Raw genomic sequence first — 15,778 nt, 5'->3', positions numbered from 1 at the left:
CGATTTCTCTACTCACAAATGCTCAGAGCTTTGCCATTACTTGAAAAATACAAAAAAAAAAAAAAACCATTTTCCAAAATTGTTTTCCTTGCGCAGATATCAAATGTTTTACATATTTAAAATATGCAACTCATATTACTCACATCCCATATCTGACCACCACCAATGGGTTTGACATATCCATACATTTTCTAATAGTCAATCAATTTGTCTCGTGCTTTAAATGGCCTATGCAGCCCATTGGGTACAACATGTACCTAACATGTATAGGCGCGTATGCATGTGTATATGTAAACCCATGAATATATGCACATATGATATAATTTTTGTAGTACACCCAAATTAAGGTGAAATTTTCGCTGCATACCTGAGCGCTGTTATGGGCGCTGGCGTAATATTTAAAATTTGTGGCCAGTTAATTTATAGGAAAATCAAAACAATTAAAAGTAAATGCCAATAGACCAAAATTAGTTTCGTTAAAGCAAAAAAAAACAACATTTGCAAAAATCTATAAGGGGAAGCCATTATTTTGTGTTCTTCACAAACAAGCATTGAGGCGTTGTTACATAATTGCAGTGAATACTGGGCGCCTAAATAACTGTCATTGGCTTTTAATTAAAATTATTAGGGGGTAATAAATGTTAGTTAAAATGCGATTGTGCTAATTTTTTTCAAAGATAACTCATATTAGTACCGCTTTTTTTATTACATTATGCAATAAAACTACATAGATAAATTCAGAGATAGATTTTTTAGTCATTCCGATTAAGCGATTTTCTTTCACTTGGTGCACCTTGTGTGTACTCGTTCAGAATGACAGTTGTTTTAATTTAATGCTTTTTTCTGTTTCCGTTCTAATTAAACGTGCAAACTGAATTTGTATGATTTAATTGAGCATTTTTGATATAATTTTGTGAAGGCAGAACAGAAAAAGAAGAATTTCATGCATGTAATCGGCCTGGCACTATGAAACGTTTTGATTGTTGAGGTAGGACATGTATGGGTGTGAGTGACTTGTTGCATAAAGCGTCGATAGATGCCACCTAGATGCCACCAAGATGCCAAATGAAAGCGGCGCAGTTTTTGTTGTAACGGTACAAAATATTCCCAATAAATGTTTGGAAAATGCTATTGAAGTGACAGCATTTGACCGGACATAAATTCGGGTCGGCTCCAGCCACGTATTTACTATAGATCCGACTATAGTGGAGTTTTTGATTATCACAAATTACAGGGTGCATGTGGTGGTTGAGGAAACACAAAAATGATAGAAAAAGTTTTTTCTAAAGCGGTTGACCCTCGGTAGGTAATAGCAAAGCTCCGAGTGTATTTCTGCTATGAGAAGCTCCTCATAAAAAAGAACTGCCGTTCGAAGTCGGCTTCAAATTGTAGGTTTCTTCATTTATGGAACAACATCAACACGCACGTCACAAAAAGGAGGAGTTCAGCCAAACGCCCGAAAAGGATGTAAGTGTCAATTATATATATATGTATATATAATATAATATATACGATAGTTTAGGGCATGCATATACCCATGTGGTTATAAGTTCCAGAAACCATTATAGTTCTTTTTGCTATTTTTCAAATAAGACATGGACGACTCCAACTTAATTCAACAAATGAAGAGACATGCAGTTATCGCCCCTATATATGCAAATCACATCGATTTAGACAACTCACATTTTTTTAAGTGCGTCCCTTCATTCCTTCTAAGGTTCGCAGTAAATTGAAAACATTAGGCGGCGATGCAGAATCTGCTACAAAACACAAAAAACACGGGGAACGTTCTGACACTGCCCAATCTGCAGAAATTATTCAACTAGTGCAAGCGATCATTGATGGGGAGCCTTCAAAATCATGTTTATGAAGATCTCCGTTATAAACCCTATGCTATGCGCAGAAGATAGTTTATGTCGGGGCAAATACGAGAACAGCGAGTTATCTGATCAAAATGCCTTCTAAACAAAATTAAATACCCTGAAGTACCTGAGATTTTATGGTTTTTAGTTCCTGAGATTTATGGTTTAGTTAAGAGTCCGGTCGATTTGAAAAACGTTGTGTCGATAAGCGCGTTTAAAGTTTTCGATACACTATAGTGACCATACAAAAAACAAAGTTTTCTTGAAATCTATTCAGAAACTTAACGATTGAAATTGTACCTTTGATTTTGAAACTCACTTTTCTTACTCAATATTTTAAAATTTTTGCAAAGGAATTTTGGTAGTTCAACATTTTTGTACATTTTGCAAAAATATTATACTTTAAAATGCAATTAAAAGGTAAATGACTGAGGACGACGAGTGTATTAAGCTTTCACTACCAACACATTCAAGTCTTTAGCAACCGCTTTGCACACTGTCAACATCACCGTCAATGCTGCATATTCGTAATAAAAACAAAAGTCCCTTCTTGCTTTAGATGTTTGGCCGAGCTTCGTCTCCAATTTGTGTTATGTGTTGTTGTTCTACGCTTCCGAACAGCAAGTGGTATTTATTAGAAAATTTTTCATGACAGAAATGCAACTGGCGGTTTTCCGTAGCCAGCGGTAGTGCGACTGCTATTAGAAAAAAAATTTATTTAACTATTAAACGTCGGATATCCATAGTGGGTATAGAACCCAGTACCAATCGAATGGTAGTCACGCACAAAACCACTCGACTACAGCGACTGCTCAACAGCCAAATTTCGTCAAATCATGCTCTGTACATTTTACATTCAAAAAACATCTATTTAATGATAACTTACCAAATTTGCTGTTGTTGTTACTATATCGGTTGCGTGCTCAACACTTATTTCTTTTTTTTTTCGAAATAGCTGTTACTTGTTTTTGGGCGTAACTAGGCGTGCGCGTACGCATACTCCTCAGTATGCCGACTTTTGCGTTGTCCGCATATGTGGATAGAATTTTAATCGGCATCGCCATTGCTCGGTCGAAAAACCATTGCAGGGTAGTGAACTGCTTTGCTTTTGCGCCTTTTGTGTCTTATTCACTGGTGGCTGATTGGCCTTTTGTTTTTGGCGTGATGCTTCTTGGTTTTTTGAGCTATAATCTGCAATGTTTTTGCTTTTTTCGTCTCATTGGTATGTTGTAATTTGTTTACAATTTATTGAGATGGGTACTTATTGACTTGGCTGCTAATATCAAATAGTAAACTGGATCACAGGTGTCTCATTGGTTGTTTGGCAAGCAAGTCGTTGCACTGTTTGCCCCAGATCTCGTCGCTCACAGGCTGACGCAAGTTGACATCATTTCAGTTTTAATGAGTTTCACGCTTTGTATGCTTGGAAGTGAACCTTCAATTAGATTTAGATAATCGAGTGTTTTGAGGAATGTGAGAAATTTCTTCGATTGCAAAAGCGAATTCCACTTTTCAATTAGATGACCAGTAATTGAATGTTTCGGGGAATGTTAGGAATTTCTTTAGTATTTTCAGTTTATTCGAAGAGAAAATTTCACTTTGGGACAAACTTGGTAAATTAAAGGTTAACGCCGATTAGCACTTCGGCAACATTTTTTTAATTTTTATGGGATATGTTTATGCAATTAAAACAACAAAAATTATGGTAAGTTGAGGAATGTTGGAAATAACTGTGCTATTTCCGATCTATGGTATTTGAAGACTAAATTTTACTTCGATAAAATTTTCGAAAAATAATAATTAACGCATTTAGTAGGCGGTAGCCGGGTACACTCAAATGATGGAGTATTTTGAGAAATGTTAAAGATAACTGTGCTACTTCCAGTTTATTCTGAGACAACATTTCACTTACAGTGTCGCCTTTGCTGTTTCATATTCGCTGGGGATTGATGTTAGGACCTATTGCCGGTGTGTCAAGCACACTTAATTACGCATTCTATTATTATTTTGCTATAATTCAAAGTTAAAGAATTTTATGGCTGTCTGCCCAATACTTTAAGCAAACTGTGATCGAACCATTATTTTTAAGGACTCGGGACTTCTTTCACAATACATTTCATATATTAAATGCTTTCTTTTTCTTCTTCTTGAATGGAGCGATAACCGCTTAAGCGATTTTGGTCGAGTTTAATAAAGCGCGCGAATCGTTTCTTTCTCGTGCTAACCGGCGCCTGTTGAACTCACCAAGTGAAGCCAAGTCCTTCTCCGCCTGAATTTTCCAATGCACAGGAGCCATCCCTCTTCCTCTGCTTCCTTACCTCTAAAAAGAAGGCATCTCGTTTTAAAAGTTGCCTGCGAAAATGCCCATATGCCCCAGGTGCCAAGTATCACCGGTGATCACAAAAAAAATCTACCCCCAGGTGCCAAGCAAAAAAAGTCATGTTCCCGTTTGAATTTTAACGAGATATTTTTACCAGGAATAAAAGTCACGCTCCTGACGCGTATGAGCATGTTTTTGTGCTGTGTTCACTGGTGACCACTTGCCGTTTTTTAAAACGATTCTTATTTTTTTTTGAAATGTGATCACCGGTGATACATTGGCACCTGGGGGTAGGTTTTTGAAATGATCACCGGTGATACATTGGCACCTGGGGGTAGGTTTTTGAAATGATCACCAGTGATACATTGGCAGCCAACGTGTTAAATGACCAAATTCAGTGTAAATGAACAAACAAAGTGTGTGTGAATGCGGTTACAACTCTATCGCTGTAAGTAATAAAGAAATTGCGTATTCAATCGAAAAAAAACGATTGACAAAAACAATCGATAATACCGCGTAAATGCGCTCACTTTCGATTTCGCGCAAAGAATGCCAATCAAGGGCAAGACAGCGACAGCAGCCGTGGCCACGACTAGCGAACGATTGCAATGCAAAAAGTAGGCAAACTTAAAGGCGTGGAAGTGGTAAGGTAAAAATCACTAAAAAGAAAAAAGTTCAATATAAGTATTTAGAAAAGGAAAAATGCAAGCGTTGCAGACCAGCGACCAGCAGTATTTTTGAAGTATTCATAAGTGAGTAACCGCACGCGTGTACGTGTGACGCATGCGTGATTCAACGAGCGCTTGAGTCCAGCCTGGACTGCTTAGGTGGCGACTGGCATATTGACTGATTGGCCAGCTTTTTGGCTGACTAGTAGGTTTATTGCTTGATTACTGCGTGATTGAGACGTTACGGCGTAGAGCAGGTGGAATTTTGCTAGTAGCCAAAAAATGCAAATTAAAGGCACACATACACACACACGCTGAAATGCAAAGGTACGTGCTCGTTTGAACGCCGATTGCAAAATGTCGTTGAAAGAAAGGAGGATGGGTGCTGAGGGCGGAAGCGCTGCTTGCTGGTGAATCGTATTGGACACTGTAGTGCCGCTAATATGTGTAAATGCCTATGCGACGCATTCAACACGCGTGCACGGCGCTCAACCACCCACCGTCGCAGTCGCACGACTGCTTCATAAATACACCATCTGCGTAGGAAGTCCATTTTATTGTTAAACGAAACGCAGACGCGTACGGGTCGTGGTTCAGAGTACGCGCGATACTTTATTTTATTCGGGAAACTTTTGTGCAGAAATTCGTGGCATTGAAACTCTCTTCTGCGTGTGTTACATAATCGCATTCGAGTGCGTCGATCAGTAAAAATGAAAGTGAAATTATTAGTAGCTCTTTCGCTGCTGGCTGTAATCGCCTCTGGCAGCGCTGTGAAAGTGCGTCCTTTGAGCAGATATGCACAAAAGCGCGCCGTTCTAAATGAGCAGCAAAAAGAGGCTCAGTTAGCTGCGGAGAAAGCAGAAGACGCGACGATTGAAGATAAATCTGAATCTCAATCTGAATCCCAATCATCATCAACGTCAGAGCCCGCCAAGTTGCAGCGCAAGGAAGATGTCGGCAAAGATGTGCACAAGCGCGGCATTTACTATAATGGCGGTCTGGGATACGGCGCACATGCCGTGCATGCGACACCTGCCACATACTGGCCCAAATCGTATGCTGCTCACTATGGATACAGCTTGAACTTGCCTGGAGCTACTGCGTATTCTAACGTCGCTGCGCATGCACACGCGCACGGACCTGTCTATGCGCATGCACCCGCCTTTGCACACGCACCTGCCTACGCAGCACATGCGCATGCGCCCACTTTCTTGAAGTATCCCAGCGCTGGTGGTTTCCATCTTAAACAATTCGCCGCGGGACCTGCTGCCTTTCCTGTTGGCACTTATGGTGGTTCTACAATAGGCTTGGGCAATACTGCTATTGGATTAGGATTAGGTACAGCTACTGCTGTGCAAGCGGTGGCTCCTACCGCTGTGGCAACATTGCCGCATTCGCATTGGAGTCCTTTCGCGTCTGCCGCTGGAGCTGTTGTTGCACCCGTTGCACCTGCAGTGGCACCTGCTTTTGCTCCCGCCGTCGCATCTGCTGGCCCAGTTTCGCCATTTGTGCTGCGCCCTGGTGGCGCTGTCGTCTCTTCCTACAACGTGAATTTTCCTCGTTTACCTCAAAAACCTGTGGTTGGAGTGCCTCATTTAACACCCGTCCAGCCGTTGGCTCATGTGCATCCAGTACAGCCCCTACAGCCAGTGCAGCCGCTACAACCGTTACATCCAGTGCAACCGCTACAGCCTCTGCCAGCTTTAGCGCCGGCACAACCAGTTCAACCGGTCCATTCTGTTGTGCAAGTACAACACACGACTCATCCTCTTACATCTGTACAGCCGTTACATCATTTACCTCATTATTTCCAGACGAGCTTCGTACAGCCGCAACGAATTCCTGTTGCCGTGCCCGCTGCACCGGTTCCTCCAGTACCTGCCCTCCCTGCTGTACCTCTTACGCCTAGCTTTCCTGCCGTCCATAGTTTTCCTTCAGCGCCAGCCTTGCCTGCGATTCCCATCTTCCCCTCGGCGCCACCATTTCCTGCCATTCCTACAGTGCCTGCAGTGTCCGCAGTTCCTGCAACGCCCTCTGTGCCCACCACACCCGCAATAAATATACCGACGAGCCCGCCTACGGCTTCGCACCCCAATCCCGTCTTTCCACTTGGTGTTCAACCACCCACACGCCCGCAGCAGCCACCAACTTTCGTAAGTATACCAGTGCAGCCCGAAGCACAATTTCCACCACTTGGGCCTTTGCCTGGCTCGCAAAGACCTGAGGGTGGTAGCGCGGAGGCGGCACCGCAAATTCCAAACATTCTTCCAATAGCTGCGCCACTTCCCGAGTCTGATTTGCCTGCCGTGCAAGGCTCCCAAGAGCCCTGGAAACCAATTCTCTCGTATGGCCCACCTAATTTCGATCGACCAGCGCTAACTTTGTTGCCACCCTATGGCAGCTCACCGGGAGAGGGTACGCAAAATGATCAAAGAGCCTAAGAACGCTTTCTTGTACACCTTTTAACACCTTTATTTTTTCTCACACACAGCTTACTTGCCACCATCTGCCTCGGGGCAACAACAGTCTCAGCAGCAACAGCAACAAGGACTTTTCGATAACCTATCGGATTCTGAAATCGAACACATTTTCGCACAGGCAGCTAACTTGGCTGCGCAACACGCGCCGCAGCCCAACCATCACCGTACATTCTCCAACTATTAGGAAAAGGGGGCGGGGCAAAGGAGTTTAGTGTTATATTTAGTTAAGGGTTAGTGCTCTTAGGTTAGGATTTCAAAGCCTCTCGAGAAGTAAGGGAGAGGCGCTTGGCGAGCATTGCTGATTATTAGACGCAATTTTTAGTTGTTAAGCTGCCACTTAAGTTATACATTTATTTATTTATAAAAAATAAAATTATAAGTAAGAAATAAAAATGAGAATATGTGATTATTGAAAATACGTGGAAAATGCGTCTGAAAAATGAATGGGGGCATGATGTGCACTAGAAATTAGTGGACATAAATATAAACTTGAGCTGTTGAAAAACCAGGGGGAAAGATAAACCCACAGTTTTTTCTTGAGCCGCGAGACGATTTCATTCACCTAGCACTTGTAAGTCCGCCAGTATATATTATATTTACCATGGCAATATAGCGTGATGGCAACTGACTCCTATAAGATCGCGCGCCACAAAAAAATGGTGAGCTCAAAAAATATTTTAATTTTTCTATCTCTTTTGGCTTTGCAGGCGTATTAAGAAGTCTACCCTTTGGTTGGGCACCTATTGCGGCGCGTCCCAGGTGGTGGATAGGGTACGCCACAGTTATCTTCTGTGGTTAAGTAGGTCATAGCCTTGGTAAAAGCCTACTCGCGAACCAGCCTAGTTCTCGTCAACCAACAACTATGGTAGGGGGAACAACATGCTGTGCAGTGTTACTGCACGCGTGCCGTAACTGCCATAATTGCTGGCAGTGACCCATATCCACTTCGGTGGAAGGCGAGAAACCACTCGTATAGTAGGTCATGTCTCTGCTAATACGAATGGAATAAACATGGACTCGCCGAGGGATGCATGGCTTAGGGTGAGCTAAGTCGCTAGTATGCGGACTCTGGGGCACCTGTCGCACCCCAGTTTCAATTTGACTTACCACGGCATAGGGCTCTGGCGTGGCGAACCCCATTATTTCCCTATCTAAATCCCAGGTCACGACTGCTGACACGTCAGCTGAGTGACCGCACCGCAAAATAATGTACAAAACAACAAACAAAAAACAAACAACACAACAAACTCCTTCCCGACGCGGAAGACCTGTTGGCTCCACCAAACTTATGGCGGGGTCAAAAACCACCCCTTCGGTGGCTAAAGTGCTCACTAAGAGCAAGACCGTCAAGGAGACACCACCGCACTCCCCTGTGGCTACTTCCTCCAAAACCGACTCGGCTGCGGAGAACCCATTGATCACCAAATCTGTTTTGCCAGAAACTGGGAAAACAAGTCGGACAGAAGTCTCCAGAAGACCCATCCCTCCTCATCTCTGTCGATACAGAGATCGAAGACGCGCCACTTTCCTTATGGAAAAGTTCGGCAAAACACCTGAGGAGGAGCTGTCCGACCAACAAAAGTCAACTCTCGGTTGGGCCCGGGAATTCCTTCGGAAGTATGAGGCGTCCAAAGAGAAACCGAGTGCAGCTAAGCGGCAGCGGTCTTCAGAGGATCCTTCTAGCTCCAACGACTCCAAGAAGCATAAAGCTTCCTCTGAGGTCAAATTACGCAAGTTCTGCGAAGTTGCCAGAGATAGTCTGGTCATGGCGGTGGTGGATAAGAGCCACCCTGACGGTTTCATCTCTCCATCAAACTGGAAGATTGTGGAGAGAAAACTTCAGTTGGGATAGCTGGACGTTCTGAAGCAGAACCCAGGGCCTCCTCCTTTCTGCTCTGACGCGGGATGGTTCCAGGCAAGGGTCAAGTTGATCGCGTGCTCGGATCAACGTTCTGTCAACCTGTACGGCATGGCCCTCGACCGACTCGGCGAGGTATGGCCCGGGGCGAATCTCAAGCTCGTCAATAAGAGCGAAATACCAAACCAACCACGCGGCAGAGCAAGAATACCTCTAGAGCCATCCGATCCGGAAACTATTCTGGAGCTACTGAAGATCGGAAACCTGAACCTACCAACCGAAAACTGGAGGGTAGTTAAGGTGGAAGAGCCTTCAGGAAACTCCAGACATATCACGCTGCTCCTGGACCAGGAAAGCGTTAAAGCACTGGACGACCGCAAGGGGATTGTGGCGTTCGGGTTCATCACCACTACCATTTGGACCTATCAGCCGAAAAATCTCCTCGCACCCAGCGAAGAGAGTACGGCGGCCCCCAAGATGGATGTCGATAAGCCTCTCTCACAAGCTTCGACGATTGAGTCCGACTCGGAATCGAACAGCGAACTTGTGGGACACTTATTTAACATTCAACTCGAGGACGAGGATAGACTTTTAGATAGCGGTGATGACGCGAACGCCACAGTCATTGAATGTTCGTCTAAAAGTGCTGCAGATTAATCTGCATCACTCTAAGGCTGCCTCGGCAGCCCTCATTCTTCGTCTCTCTGACCTCAGAGAAGACATCATTCTCATCCAAGAACCTTGGATATCAAACAACAAGATATGCGGCCTGAAAGATAGGCACTACACCTTGTTTCAAGGTGAGGCTAACGTTAGATCGCGCTGTTGTATTCTCATTCGAAAACATATTAATGCTTTCCTTCTTCCCTTTAGCAATGCTGACACCACTGCCATAGAGGTTGAAGCTGTCCACGGCCCGATTTGGATTGTGTCGGCTTACATGCCTTACGACGCAGCGGAGGCGCCTCCTCCTGAAGCAGTGAGAAGACTCGTCAATACGGCGCATCTGAACCAGAAACGCGTCATTATTGGAGCAGACGCTAATGCACATAATATTGTTTGGGGCAGTACAAACAACAACACACGACGTGAGCAACTTTTTGATTATATTCTAGTGAATAAGCTTGATATATGTAATAGAGGTGATGTCCCTACGTTTCTTAACTCATCTAGAAGAGAGGTACTCGATATTACTCTTGCTAGCGAATCATGTACACAACTGGTGCAGGACTGGAGCGTTGATAAACAGCACTCTTTTTCCGACCACCAATATATAACATTCACTATAAAAGCCGAAACGGCAAAATCCATGAAGTACCTTAACAAAAAACGGCAGTTTGAAATGGCAAATAAAAACGATATCGAAAATGCTGTCAACATGATAACGAAGACGTGTCAAAGCGCAGCACGACAATCTTGTCCCCTGACAAAAACAGGAGGTAAGCATAAACCTTTTTGGTGGACTCCAGAAATCTCAGAACTTCGCAATCGAACTCGGAAACTCTTTAACCAATCTAAAATAACAGACGAATGGGAAGAATATCGACAATGTCTCAAAGACTTTAAGAAAGCTGTCAGAAGTGCAAAACGCACATCCTGGCGATCATACACTCAAGAATTAGAGAACACTTCAGAATTAAGCAGACTACGCAAGATTCTTGCATCAAACCCAGTCTCTCCCAGTTTTATCATGACTCAAGATGGAACTTGGACTACTTCAACTGACCACACTCTTAGAATACTTCTAGAATCTCACTTTCCAGGCTGTGTTGCCAATTTACCTGCACTTCCCAGCACTCTTCAGAGTAATTATGGGAATAGATCAGATCTAATCAGCTCTAATAGTATCTCTACAGCAATACTAAGCTTTAAAAAATTTAAATCACCAGGTCCTGACAACATCATTCCAGCAGAACTTCAAGAAGGACTGGAAATTCTACTGCCTTGGTTAACAAGGATCTTTAACAAGTGTTTAAATCTCTCTTACCTTCCGACAATTTGGAAGAAATCGAAGGTAGTATTCATTCCGAAACGGGGAAGCCTTCACACTGCAAACCAAACGACTTCAGGCCCATTAGCCTAACCTCTTTTTGCTTAAAGGCTTTTGAAAAAGTCTTAGATGAGCAAATCAAAACCCAACTTGATACTAAGTTGATCTCTGAGGCACAACATGCCTACACTAAAGGGAAATCGACTGAAACGGCACTTCATTCACTGGTGCACACAGTGGAAACTTCCCTTCAGAATAAGGAGTACTCTCTTGTCGCATTTATGGCCATAGAAGGTGCTTTTAATAATATTGAACCCAACGCTATTCTGTCTGAAATTGCCAAATTGGGTATTAATTACTCCATCCGAAAGATGATCGAACAAATGCTCCAAAATAGAATAATCACTTCAGAGCTTGGGTTAAGCCGCATGAGAATGTACGCCGTCAAAGGCACTCCTCAAGGCGGAGTACTTTCACCCCTTCTCTGGAATCTCGCTGTAAACAGTTTGCTTCGAAATCTCGAAAAAGCAGGCTGCAAGGTTGTAGCCTATGCAGATGATATTGCTCTCTGCGTGTCAGGCAAACACCTGAATACCCTCACTGAGATCATGCAACGCTCAATCAATATTCTGTCAAAATGGTGCACCGAATGCGGACTAAATGCGAATCCAGCAAAGACAGATCTTGTTCTCTTCAATAGGAAACAACAATCTCCTCCACTGCAAACAATAACCGTAAAAGGGGAATCATTACTCCTATCTGATTCAGCTAAATATCTAGGAGTAATTCTAGATAGGAAGTTGAGTTGGAAATTGAACATCGAAAACAGATGTAAAAAAGCTTTCATAGCTCTTTATACTTCTAAGAAAGCTATAGGCAAAACCTGGGGTTTTTCACCTCGGATCATTTATTGGATATATACCTCGATCATCAAACCGATACTCTTCTACGGTGTGGTTGTATGGTGGACAGCACTCGAAAAACGGTGTAGAGTAGCCACAATTGATCGAGTTCAAAGAACAGTCTGCCTCCTGATAACAGGATGCTTAAGTACAACACCTAATAAGGCTCTAAATACGTTGCTTCACTTGTTCCCTATCGATCTGGCTGGCAAAGCGATTGCAGCGAAAGCAGCGACACGCATGAATGCTATATCGGAATGGAATAAGTATCTTGGCCATTCGGCCATACTGAACAGGAACACTGTTATCTCTTCCGACATAGACTATCATGTAAGTCTTCCATCACCACCCTTGCTATTCTCCTGTTCACTCCCAACTAGGGAAGAATGGAAGACAAATCTAACCGAAATCGATGGCCCTCTGACTATATATACAGATGGTTCAAAACAAGACGGCAAAGTGGGATTTGGAATCTTTTCCAATTCCCCTCACAACAATCTGTCATTTAGATTACCCGACTACTGTAGCGTATTCCAAGCGGAAGTATGCGCTATCTGGTATGCTGCGAAAACTCTCTTAGAAAATAGAATATCACTAGAGGATATCCGCTTTTTCACCGACAGTCAAGCGGCCGTTCGAGCACTCAGCTCCTCTTATACCCACTCAGATGTGGTTCGATCCTGTCTCTTATCTCTTAACGAGATAAGTGTTCAAGTTATCTGGATACCGGGTCACAGTGGATTCGAAGGTAACTGCAAAGCTGATGAGCTCGCAAGAGCTGGAGCTGCGCAATCAAATGTTAGTAACTTACCCGCAATCCACATTCCGCTCTCAACATGTAAATTGCTCATTGATCGAGAATTTCACTACTTGCGTTACGACCAGATAAATCTGGCCATCCTACAATCTGAAACAGACAAAAACCCTTATAAGTCTTTCGAAACACGAACTAAGGCATATAATATCTCTTATCACCGGCCACTGCCTTTTGGGCACTCACGCACGTCGACTCGGGGTTCCTCAAAACGACCTGTGCAGATACTGCGAGGACGAAGATGAGGAAGTATCGAGCAGACATTTGCTGTGCAGTTGTCCTGGTCTAGCCAGAAGTCGACTCGCTCTTCTTGGCTCTCCAACAATTGACAATCTTTCAGTACTCTCGAACCTGAAAATCGAATCTCTCATCAAATTCTCGAAACGAATTAATATCTTTGACCAAAATCTACAATAAAAATCTCGGTTAGGTGGGGAAATCATATAACATAATGAGCTCTAGGGCAACACAACGGACCCAACTTGCGGTCTATGTGGCACTCCGATGCGGGGTCACCCTTAAACCAACCAACCAAGAAGTCTAAAAAGTTTTAAAAAAGTGGGCTCTGGTAAATCGAATCTCTCTCTTTACTTCTACCCCTAAAACTTTAGTTCAATCTAATTTAAAATATCCCATCTCCATTACTTTGTTGCTCATTTCCATTTCAAATTTAACAACTCAGCATTCGCCTTGGCAAAAGCTCCACAGCAAGAGCTTTTAACAAAGCACGCAGGGCGGATATGGGCTCCGTGCACCCCAACACTCGCTTCTCTGCAAGCAAAACCAGCAAAAACATAACGCAAGCTTTTTCATTCATAAATTCTAGACGCACAGCTAACGAGGGTTGACGCCGTTTTCGGTTGTTCACAGAAATTCCACTGCTGCCGCCATAATGCCGCCGCCAATGCTCTGCGTTTCAGCTTTTTGGTTGTCGGCATTCGTGTTGTGTTTTGATTTGTCTTTTTATGCTTTTTAATTTGTTGCATGCGCGCAGACAGACGGGAGCGTATAAAGATGCCTTTGTGGGTGACCAGACGCGGCTGGCTGCTGCCTGCTGCCTGCCGACTCCTATGCGTTTCAGCAGCTCTTCAGTTGTCTACGGTAAGCGGACGCGTTTAGATGTGTCGCAAAAACAAGAATTTCGAAAAATTAAGAAAATATTTGAAAAAGTGTTAGTTCAGTGGAAGTTCGTGGATTGCGGTGTATTTTCACCGATGACAAAAATTCGAGGAGAAAAATTTAAAATTTTATGAACAGAAATTTTAAATTATTAAAACTTGAGGAAGACGATTTAAGTGGTGATAAAAAATAGAAAAAAAAAATTCAACCGGTTGAAGTGTTGTAAAAGACTAAAAGGTCTTACAGATTAAGCCTCATTTTTAATAATAAAACAAAATAAAATAAAATAAAATAAAATAAAATAAAATAAAATAAAATAAAATAAATTAAAATAAAATAAAATAAAATAAAAAAAAATAAAAAAAAATAAAATAAAATAAAATAAAAAAAAATTAAAAAAAATAAAATAAAACAAAACAAAATAAAAAAAATAAAAAATAAAATAAAATAAAATAAAAATAAAAAAAATAAAATAAAATAAAATAAAATAAAATAAAATAAAATAAAATAAAATAAAATAAAATAAAATAAAATAAAATAAAACAAAACAAAATAAAAAAAAAAAAAAAAATAATTTAGACATTTCAATGAAATAAATATAATTAAAAAATTTATTGTAAATTTATACAATAAAAATTTGGTATATAAATATTTCGTAAACCGGTTTAAGATTCATAACATAAAATTAAAAAATAAAGGAAAATTGAAAGCATTTTTAAAAATTAAATATTAATTAAAAAAGTTATAAAAAATATTAATTTGGTGATACAAATTAGAAGAGATGGATTAGGAACTTAAAATTACAAATATTTAGAAAAAAAATTAGAATAAAAAAAAAGAGTTTTGGTTAAAAAATAGATTAAAAAATTGAGAACAAAATGTTAAATACGAAAAAGTTAAGTTAAATGATTCTTAGATTGGTTATATAAAATTTCTAGCATATGTACATATGTCTATATGTAGGAATTGTTAATGAAAAAAATTGAAGTACAAAATTTTAAATTCAATTTAAATTTGAATTAAAGAAGAAAATTAAAAATTTTATTGCATGAAAGATTATTTAATAAATTTTTCTTTAAATTATTTTAAAATAAAGAAAAACAAAGCTGAAATAAATTAAAAAACAATGTCTAATAATTTTTCTGCTGAATTTAAGGAAGTGGGAATTGGTGACAACCCCATTAAGTTTATTAGAAAAAGTAAGGTTGGTTGAGCCGGACTACTTTTAAAAAGAGTTCTTGTGAAAAAATTTTAAAATTGGTAAGTAATCAGAAAATGTAATTAGGAAGGAAAATTAAACAAAAATTTAACTTCTGATAGTTAAACTAATTGGCATAAACAAATTGTATTCAACAACCTTAACAATTTAAAATAATTGCTAACATTGAATTAACTAAAAGTTTGTATTTTGTCAAAGAAGCACAATAACTAAAATAAAACAAAACAATTCAGATATGTACTATAAAATTAATGAAAAAAATTGAGTTCACTAAATTAATTAAAAAAAAAATATTTTTTTACAATATTTTTTATACTTACAATAAAACCAAAATAAAAAAATTAAAAAAACTTACATAAAAGTATATTTTCATATTTATACATTTTTTGTACTCAAATTAAAAAATTAAAATAATTAAAATAAACCCAATACAAAAACATAAATAAAGCATTTTATAAAATTGACAAAAAAATAAATGAAATAATTATAATATTTTTCTAAGTAATCATAATAAACAAGAAATTAAAAATTAAAAAAAATTGCCGA

The 15,778-nt window shown here is 40.5% G+C and overlaps 2 protein-coding genes across 15 annotated transcripts in view; both read left to right on the top strand.

Moving 5' to 3' along the window:
- Positions 1–5,493: 5,493 nt before the first annotated feature.
- LOC128856759 (uncharacterized) lies at positions 5,494–7,708 on the top strand. Of its 2 annotated transcripts, XM_054092075.1 has the most exons (3): positions 5,494–6,598; positions 6,665–7,265; positions 7,342–7,708. In XM_054092075.1, exons 1-3 carry the CDS (start codon positions 5,561–5,563, stop codon positions 7,512–7,514), a joined length of 1,812 nt encoding a protein of 603 aa, XP_053948050.1. In that variant the 5' UTR covers positions 5,494–5,560; the 3' UTR covers positions 7,515–7,708. The 2 variants fall into 2 exon arrangements, with proteins under 2 accessions (XP_053948050.1, XP_053948049.1); XM_054092074.1 differs by having other exon boundaries at positions 5,494–7,265.
- A 6,158-nt stretch (positions 7,709–13,866) lies between these two features.
- The window catches only part of LOC128859217 (relaxin receptor 2), a 94,443-nt gene continuing 92,531 nt past the window's right edge, over positions 13,867–15,778 (top strand). For 5 of the 13 annotated variants that reach the window (XR_008454113.1, XM_054096018.1, XM_054096014.1 and 2 more), the window contains exons 1-2: positions 13,869–14,250; positions 15,170–15,273. The gene's annotated coding sequence lies outside the window, so the exon portion shown is untranslated. Of the gene's footprint in view, positions 14,251–14,459; positions 14,654–14,817; positions 14,909–15,169; positions 15,274–15,778 lie in introns of those variants that run through there. The other 8 variants (XM_054096024.1, XM_054096021.1, XM_054096023.1 and 5 more) reach the window with 7 other exon arrangements.

The sequence above is a fragment of the Anastrepha ludens genome, chromosome 3, assembly GCF_028408465.1.
Source record: "Anastrepha ludens isolate Willacy chromosome 3, idAnaLude1.1, whole genome shotgun sequence".
NCBI lineage: Eukaryota > Metazoa > Arthropoda > Insecta > Diptera > Tephritidae > Anastrepha > Anastrepha ludens.
This window is presented reverse-complemented; position numbering and strand designations above follow the sequence as displayed.

Excerpts from the sequence above, each read along its gene's own strand:
- LOC128856759 (XM_054092074.1), top strand. The coding sequence starts at position 5,561 with ATGAAAGTGAAATTATTAGTAGCTCTTTCGCTGCTGGCTGTAATCGCC. Across the intron at positions 7,266-7,341 it reads TGGCAGCTCACCGGGAGAGG|CTTACTTGCCACCATCTGCC; the intron begins GTACGCAAAATG and ends TCTCACACACAG.